The following is an 8,970-nucleotide window of genomic DNA, read 5'->3' on the forward strand; positions in this document are numbered from 1 at the left end:
GTGGAGCTTTATCCTGACTTTTAAAGTTTATTGTGGAATTTATGAAAGATTTGCAAATGCATTAGATAAAACTAAAAATAATCACCCGTAAGTTTATCAGCAAGAAATAATGTCTGTTAATATATTGGTATATATACTTCTAGTCTTTTAAGTTTTATGCACATGTAGCCATTCTATTAAGTAGCCCAAACTTAGTAGAGCATGAATGTAAAAACTTTTATCTTTCTTCTATTATTACCTATCTTCTAGACTGTGTGACTGAACCCCTTAACAAAAACTTGTGTGGATTCCAAAACTTTCTGATCATTTCCCATTATTAAAGCAAATAAACAACAAGAGGCAAACACACACACACACACACACACACACACACACACACAAAGACCCCAATTTAGATGTTAGTTTGAATCTGTATGTCCCCTCCCTGCCTCAAGCCTGACCCCAAGCCCCGTTCCACCTCTAAGCAAGTGAGATCAAAGCTGGCAGCAGAAAGGTGTAACATAAACATGTCAGAGGAAACTCTCTTGGTAACCTTAGGCTATGAGCAGTCTGTCCGATCAGATGTGCTAACAAGGCTGATTAGACACATGTATCAAGAGTAAGAAAAAACAGGTTACCCCAGGGTACATGCAGGGTAGTTGTGGCTGAAACAGCTCTCCACAGCCAAAGGATAACCTCTGAGGTACAAGATCCCCAAAGCCTGTGTCCCCGGCTTACGTCTCTCTGCCAGGAGGTAGAGGAGTTGGGTGTTTGAAATAAAACGGCTGGGAGATAACAGTTCTCACCCACAGCTACTCTTGCGGGTGGTGCATCTTCCTGGCTAGGAAGGTCCAGAGATGTGAGGGCTACCCATGTGTTTGAGGCATTTATGAGACTTCACAAAAAGTTTACCAGATTTCTGAAGGGGGCCAAGGGGTCCTTATAGATATCTCTTCTAAAACTTCCTGAGGGCACCGGGATTAGGAAATATTATGCCTTCTCTGCGTCTTCTCCCATCCACCATGTGAGCTCTATCCTGGAATTATGCGTCAAAGAGGAAAGATTCTTAACCCCAGCTACACATAAGAATTACCTGTGGGGCACTTAAAAGACAAAGATGCATAGACCTCATATTCTAATATTCTGATTCACTAAGTCCAGAGCAGGACTTGAACCATTGTATGTTTCAAAATAGTGTTCTCTACCTTGGCTGCATGTTACAATAACCACCGCACCTCACCCCAGTTTAGTAAGAATCTCTGGGGATGGTGTGTCAGTATTTTGTCAAAGCTCCCCTTGTGCTTCCGTTGAATTCACAGTCCAGGCTATGAGCCGCCCCTGCACTGAGGTTTTTCCAGGTGTAGACCTGCCTCCTCGTCTGGGGTGTGCCTTCTGGGGTGGACACGGATGCCTCCACAATACGGAATAGTCAGGGGCTTCCTGCCTGTGCCAAAGGGTCATCCAAAAGCCATGACTACTCCCCATCCCGGTGGGCATTAGTAAGAAGTGAAACGTCCGAGAAGCACAAGAGTACACATACATGTTGACAATGTCAGGAACCAAAGCTAGTGTTCACCCTCCCCGACCCCGCAAAGAAAATCAAAGAGGCAAAAATTCAGACACAAATATCAGAGCCAGGGCTTACGATTACTCACTTTACCAAAGGATGCTTGACTTCACCAAAGAACTCAACATGGGGCCGCTTTAACTATCAAGTCTCCTTGGGGCATTTTACAATGCACAGAACTTGGATTTATAAACAGTTTTTTAGTTATGCATCTATTCCATGAAATAAGGTCCACTCACGCAGATGTGTGTGCACAGTTAGATCTTAGGCTCGACATGTGTAGTCACTGATGATTTAGGTGGCTGAGCAGATGCTCTCAGGATCACAGATAGCATCGAAACACCTGTGCTAATGTGCTGTAAAACTGTGCAGGCAGATGTTCGTTTCTGCAGTGGAGGGGCTGCATGCAGACGCAGACAGCAGGCAAGATTTCACCATCGCCAAGCAGAGAAAGCAGAGAGGTCACAATAAATACGTATGCAGAAGCCCTGCGTGATCTGTGTGAAGGTCGGGTGGAGGACAGAGGCAGCCTCCCTTTCCACCCTCAGATACATGTGGCCAAGCCAGGGATCTCTGGCAGACTCTCTGGGCCGCCTGGTATTCTTTTACACGGAAGGCAGGCCCTACTGGAGGGAACCAGATGGGAGGTGTTGGCACTGGAGTGAGGTCAAGGCTGCCTTCAAAGCATTGAGTGCTAAGAGCTGGAAGCCACAGAAGAATCAGGATCAACTGCATTCAAAGCGGCATCTGTGAATGAAATTGGAGATCTATGACTAGGGGGAGAAAAAGACCCCACAAGGTTCTTGCTGACCTTTTTTTTTTTTGGCGGTACGCGGGCCTCCCACTGTCGTGGCCTCTCCCGCTGCGGAGCACAGGCTCCGGACGCGCAGGCTCAGCGGCCGTGGCTCACGGGCCCAGCCGCTCCGCGGCACGTGGGATCTTCCCGGACCGGGACACGAACCCGCGTGCCCTGCATCGGCAGGCGGACCCTCAGCCACTGCGCCACCAGGGAAGCCCTTGCTGACCTTCTTTGAAATTGAAATGCTTTCTCGGTAGATGCAAATACAAATTTGGGGAACATGGTAATGAGGATGCAAGTGTGGCCACAGTGAGATGGTTGCCTTCGTTACTCAGTCTTGATGGGCCCTTCAGGGTCTTACATCCATCAGGGCAGGAAGCTGGCTCCTGCGGCGCCCTGGCTGAGTCATGATCATTGGCTGGAGTAAGAGCCCGCACACACCCCAGGCCTCTGGTTTTTCTCTTCCACCTTCCTGTGGGTCCCAGGAGAAGAGAGACACAAGCTCTCAACTGAAAAAGCTGCCTAAGGGTAGCTTTAGGGCTGGGGCTTTGCTGGCGGGTTTCCTGCTCTGAGCAGGAACTTACCAGCTCTATGTCCACCGCGCCACCAGGGAAGCCCTTGCTGACCTTCTTTGAAATTGAAATGCTTTCTCGGTAGATGCAAATACAAATTTGGGGAACATGGTAATGAGGATGCAAGTGTGGCCACAGTGAGATGGTTGCCTTCGTTACTCAGTCTTGATGGGCCCTTCAGGGTCTTACATCCATCAGGGCAGGAAGCTGGCTCCTGCGGCGCCCTGGCTGAGTCATGATCATTGGCTGGAGTAAGAGCCCGCACACACCCCAGGCCTCTGGTTTTTCTCTTCCACCTTCCTGTGGGTCCCAGGAGAAGAGAGACACAAGCTCTCAACTGAAAAAGCTGCCTAAGGGTAGCTTTAGGGCTGGGGCTTTGCTGGCGGGTTTCCTGCTCTGAGCAGGAACTTACCAGCTCTATGTACTTGTAAGTTTAAATAGAACCAGCGACTCTGTCTTAACCTTCTGTCCTTGTCTTTTTGTCCTGCCAGAGCCGGGTGGCCCATCTTTCACCATCGGCAAAGCTATTTGGTTACTGTGGGGTCTGGTGTTTAACAACTCCGTCCCTGTGCAGAACCCAAAGGGGACCACCTCCAAGATCATGGTGTCGGTGTGGGCCTTCTTTGCTGTCATCTTCCTGGCCAGCTACACTGCCAACTTAGCTGCCTTCATGATCCAAGAGGAGTATGTGGACCAGGTTTCTGGCCTGAGTGACAAAAAGGTAGGAGCACCATTTGAAACCTCCCATCTTTCCCCCAGTCCCATTCTCAGCCGTACTCGGAGCTCTCACGGACCTGTTAATTTCCTAAATCTTTAGAATCGACCGTTCTTCCTTATGGCGTCTGAAATTGGGACACAGGAGTAGAATTCAGTTTCCCCACCGAAATAATATTACTTCACGTTCGCCTTCTCATTTGTGAAAGGTTGTCACCAGCACGCCCTGGGCCGCAAATGAGGGGCTTGGTGTGTTAGCGGTTTTCTGAGTACAGGGTTCCTCTCGTCTGGGACGCTCAGGTGGCCTAGCAGCAGCACAAGGCTGCACCTTTGGGCTGTTATTAGAGGGCCGCCCCGCGCACCCACGCCGAGGGTGCCGGCCCATCGCGGGTCCTCATTTTCCTCCCAGGGCTGTTCGCCTGCACGCTCCCCCTTTGTTCCTCTGCACACTCGTGGGTTCCCAGGGTCGAGGAGGAGGATTGTTCTCATTGTGTCCTGAAGAAAAGTAGCTGCTATTTAACTGGGTCGGGGGGTGCCGATGAATGGGTTGTCCCCATACCAACCGCAGGCCTCCCTGCTGGCCTGTGCCGTGAAGAGAGGAAGGGAAGTAAGTGTCTGCTGGCTGCCATGTTTTCTGGGTGAGGATGTGTAAAACCCAGCCTCAGTACATGTGACTCTCTAGGTCTGCTGAAAGCAGCACAGGTTCCGTGGGAGCTCTGGTCCAACCCCAGTACTAGCGGCTACCTTCCTGGAGTGCCCAGGAGAGCCCCTGGATACCCCAGATCACTCTGGAGACTTTCACTTACAATGTCTCCTCTTCTCTGTTCCCTTAAGATTTAGAAAATGTGGTTTCCCACCCCTTCCCCCAGGATGAAACTATGTGATATAGACAGATGTGTGTTCAGACCACATAGGTCATATGTAGTTAATGCTTTATCACATGGGTCAGCTTGTCCCAAGACAAAACCTTAAACACTTAGCAAATGGTTTGAGAAGGACGACAAGGAGGAGATACTCTCTTTGGGGGCTCAAGTTATGATTTCTCCATCTACTCGTCACTACTCACCAAGGACATTCAAAAGCATAAGGAAGACAAACACCTTCTTAAGGGAATAAAATATATATATATGTGTATATATATGCATATATGTGTATATGTGTGTACACACACACACATACGTGGAACACTGACGATGTTCACCTCTTTAGATTGGCTGTTTCTCTGGTTTGTCTTCCTTTTCACTTTATTTTTCTTCCTTACTTTCAAAAACATTCCCTCTCTTCTATTTCCTTCTCCCTTATCTTTAAGCTTTTTTTTTTTTTTTGCTTCTTTTCTTCTAACTCATGATTTATTATGCATTTCTTCAGATATTCATCCATCTATTACTTAATTCACTTTAAACCTTTCTCTCTCTCCTTGTTCCTTTGTCAGCATCCTTCCTTTACCATTTTGATCCTCTCAGAAACTTTGAGCTAGACCTCTCCCTTCATCCCTTTCTACAACTAATTTTTGTGCCTATTTCTGTGACCTGGGCAGTCGTGGTGCTGAGAACAGCTGATCTCCCAGGGCTCCGTACTTGGATGTGGCGGAGCTGAGGCGGGCCACGGCCGCCCTAAGACACGAATGTGTCAGAAGCGTGACAGACCGTGTCCCCACGTGTGGGTCTGTCAGGGGTACGGAGGACCATATCCTCACATCAGGGAACAGCAGAGGTGTGGCGGATTATGTCCCCACGCAGAGTGTGGTGGGACCGTGTCACCATGCAGTAAATAGCATGGTCGAAGGGTGGTGGGCCACAGCCCTTCTGGGGACTCTGGGCTGTTAAGTAGGGGATCCACCACTATTATCACAGTGTTTTCTTTCGTTTCCTCTGAGAATTGGTTAGGACACTGTATTTATGTTTCTCATCCTCTCAAGGGCCATCCGGCAACAACTGAAATGATTTTCTACTTGAACTAAAGCATAATTGAGATGGAGGGAGATTGTTTTCCCTGCTGTGGTTTCGAAAGAACATATCGTTCTGGGCTGCTTGAACAGAGAGGCTCTGCCCCTGTCTGTCCTCCACACCACGTTGGTTATATTCTGAGAAGTTGGGTCCCATCTTGGCTTAAAGAACTTGAGTGGCTCCATTGCTTACAGAATAAAGACAACTTTTTTCAGGCGTGGTGCTCAGAGCTTTTACAAATGATTCCCAGTGTGCATCAGCAATTCCGTCTCATCAGCCAGTGCATAGACCCTTGCACCCTATGTTCTAGGCATCCTTGCCTCCTTACCCTTCCCGGCGACGCCTCTCTGCATCTGCCTGGGGTGTTCTCCTTACTCCTTCACTCACCAAACTCCTACTGAAATTGCAAGACACAGATCAGAGATCCCTTTATTTGTAAAGCCTTCTCATCTGGGCTCATCTGGGAAGTTAGCCATTGTCTCCTCTGTCATGGCAATCATTCATGCCTTTATTATAGCACTTGTCTCCCACATTGTAATCTACAGACGTGTACCTGTCCATATCTCCCCTTATTTGACCATGAGCTTCACAGGGTCAGTGACCATAACTTGGTTATCATTTTTACAAAAAGTCTGTAGGGAGAGAGGGAGAGGTGGTATACTAATTTAAGAGTCTCTTGCACAGAGCAGTGGACTAAGCATTACAGGCAAAGAAAGCAGCAAGAGAGCAAGAACCCTTTAACAGCTGTTCAGTTTGAAAATGATTATCTGATCCATTTCAGAACTCTGCAAATGACAAAATAGTGAATTGTAAGCATCTGACCAGAAATTGTCAACATAATTTACAGAAGTATAGAAAACATTTAAGTAACCAATGACATACAACTGCAGATCAGTGTCAGGAACAGTATTATAAGTCAGAGAGTTTTCTGAAAGTACACTTAAAATGTCAAAATTCGTATTAGTTTTACTTCAAAACACCTAAAGAAAACTAAGTCTTGAGAATGACTTACACGAGAGGAAGTATATTCTGTGAATTTAGCAAAAGAAAATAATAAAGTCTTCAAAACGATAACATTGAGAACAGAAATGGGGTGATTTTGAAGACTCTCTTTTCAGTGTAATTAAATTTTCATCAAGGAAGGTAACGTTTAAAGTGGAGAAGCGTTTCTATACTTGTTTTGACTATCACGGATGACATATCTTCTATGTAACTCAGACCGAATGATAAATATTTTGGAATGATGATGGGGAGATATTTGTAGTCATTAGATTTAGATATTTTAAGAAATTGTCTTCAATTTTATGGCAGGAAAATGTTCCCAGATCTCATTTATGTTAAGGTACAGAGTCAGAACGTTCAGAGTTAAATTTCCATGAAATCCTATTTGGGGGCTCCTTTTTTATTGGATGGCTTCCATCTTGCAATAGCACATTACATCACTGAATTCAGAATTATTCCACTACATGCTATAACTAAATATGGGTGCAAGTTCTAACATTTAGCAGCCCTACTGTACATTCCATCAGCTCTCCCAGTGGGAGGAGGATATAAGGAAGCTGGTGACATCTTTCTTCTCTTAACAAAGAGGCCACAGTGCTCATTCTCATATCCTCAGCTATCCAGATGGATTTCTCATTTCGCAGTCGGCCAACCACAGTATGGTGGAGAGTTTGGCCAGGTGAACAGGAGACATATTTTCCGGGCACTGGATACATTACGTATTTACATATATGTTATATGAATAATCTTCATCAAGTATGACTATTCCCATTTTACAGATAAGGACACTGAGACTCTGGGAACTTTCGCGATTCCCTAAAGTCATACATTATCAAGCGACAGAGCCAGGGTTTGAGTTCCTGTGTGTTTGGCTTTAAAAGTCACTTTGCCAGGATGTCTCCCTTGTAGTGAATCCCAGACAAAGTTATGACACAGCTAAGGATTGGTATTGACACCCCTGCACCCCACCCACTTCCTCATTGAACCTCCTACCCTCTCATTCAATGACCTTCAGTTTTGGTTCCACTTAACCTAACCCTTCTCAGGTCACCGTACACTGTCACTACCAAGACTGCTATTACCACCACCTCTACCACTAGTACTGATAATAATAATAGCAATTATCATTATTATTAATATGACTTCAACACTGATATCTCTGCACACATTTTTTTCAGCTCTTGGGAGCCAGGCGTAATGCCAAATACATTACATAGATGATCTTATGTAATGGTGCTTTTATAACAACACCTTCATTTGTAGATGAGGAACTTGAAGCTTGGAGAGGTTAAGTCATTTGTCCTTCTGATGTTCCCGGCTGGCCAACAGCCCCTCAGCCGTGTGCCACCGTGTTCAGATTGCAGTGTGCTTTCCAGTTAATCCTCTTTCTTCCTGACCTTCCCATCTACCTTCCCGAAGCTTAACAAGTGGGGTCCTTTTCCTCTATTAAAGAGGAGCTATCTGATTAACTGATCCAAAATAATTAGATAGTATTTTAACATTTGCCCCTTATTTAATAAGTCTTTCAGAGGCATTCCTTTGAACAGAGAATGGTGGTGCTTTCCTGGACCTGGGCAGGCTCATGGCCCACAGATGGACTTTAGCCTGGGCCTATTGTGACCGTGAGCTTTAAGCCACTGTTGGACCCTCCAACAGTGGCAGAGGGGTGGCAGCAGGACAGAGAAGCGTCAGTGATAGGTTCAGGGGGTGAAAGAAGCCTGCAGGGAGGCAGAGGCTGCCAAGGTCACTAGGGGCTGCCGTCAGGCCAGGGGGCTCCCAAGGCTGCGTCCTGCCTTACACATTCCTGCCACCAGTGTGACATACGCCAGCATTGTATTTTGCTGTTCTTTTCCTCAAGGAACTACAGGAACTTTATGAACTTTAAATGTCAAAAGGTGTTTATCTGGTTAATGCGGGCAGACATCTTCGCCTGCAACATTGAAGGTGCAATCAGGATAGCCTTCTAAAAATTAAGTAAGAACCCCGTGGCTTTTCTAGATAATGATTATTCTGAGTTTCTGAGAAGTTCCATAGAGTCTGGAAGCTGTCTCATGTCCTTTTGGCAGATAGGCAGTGTATGACTTTTTAAATCAGCACACAAACAAATGTGTCAGTGTGCATCCTGGAAGAAAACCAGCCTGGGGATAAGCATATTTACAACACAACTACACTGATCTGTGATGCTTAGATGGCATTTGAGCATGGGTGAGGAAATGGGCCTTGCTTGCCACTGTACAAATGGTGCTTCCTTGCCCTGTTAACTTTAGGCCAGAAGCCAGTGGGAGACAGCTGACCTCAAGCCTGATCTGTCACACCCTGGTCCTGGCCCAGACCATCATCAGGTCTTGGAATAGTGAGCTAAAAGTAGCCCACCAGGGAAAGCAGCAGGAA

General features: G+C 46.4%; 1 protein-coding gene across 1 annotated transcript in view; it reads left to right on the plus strand.

Moving 5' to 3' along the window:
* GRIN2B (glutamate ionotropic receptor NMDA type subunit 2B) overlaps positions 1–8,970 on the plus strand; it is a 296,216-nt gene that overhangs the window by 251,255 nt on the left and 35,991 nt on the right. The window contains exon 8 of the mRNA XM_007454634.1: positions 3,409–3,638. Within this exon, the coding sequence (XP_007454696.1) occupies positions 3,409–3,638 (230 nt within the window). The remainder of the gene's footprint in view (positions 1–3,408; positions 3,639–8,970) is intronic.

This window comes from Lipotes vexillifer, unplaced genomic scaffold, assembly GCF_000442215.2.
Source record: "Lipotes vexillifer unplaced genomic scaffold, Lipotes_vexillifer_v1.1 scaffold911, whole genome shotgun sequence".
In the NCBI taxonomy this organism is placed as follows: Eukaryota; Metazoa; Chordata; class Mammalia; order Artiodactyla; family Lipotidae; genus Lipotes; species Lipotes vexillifer.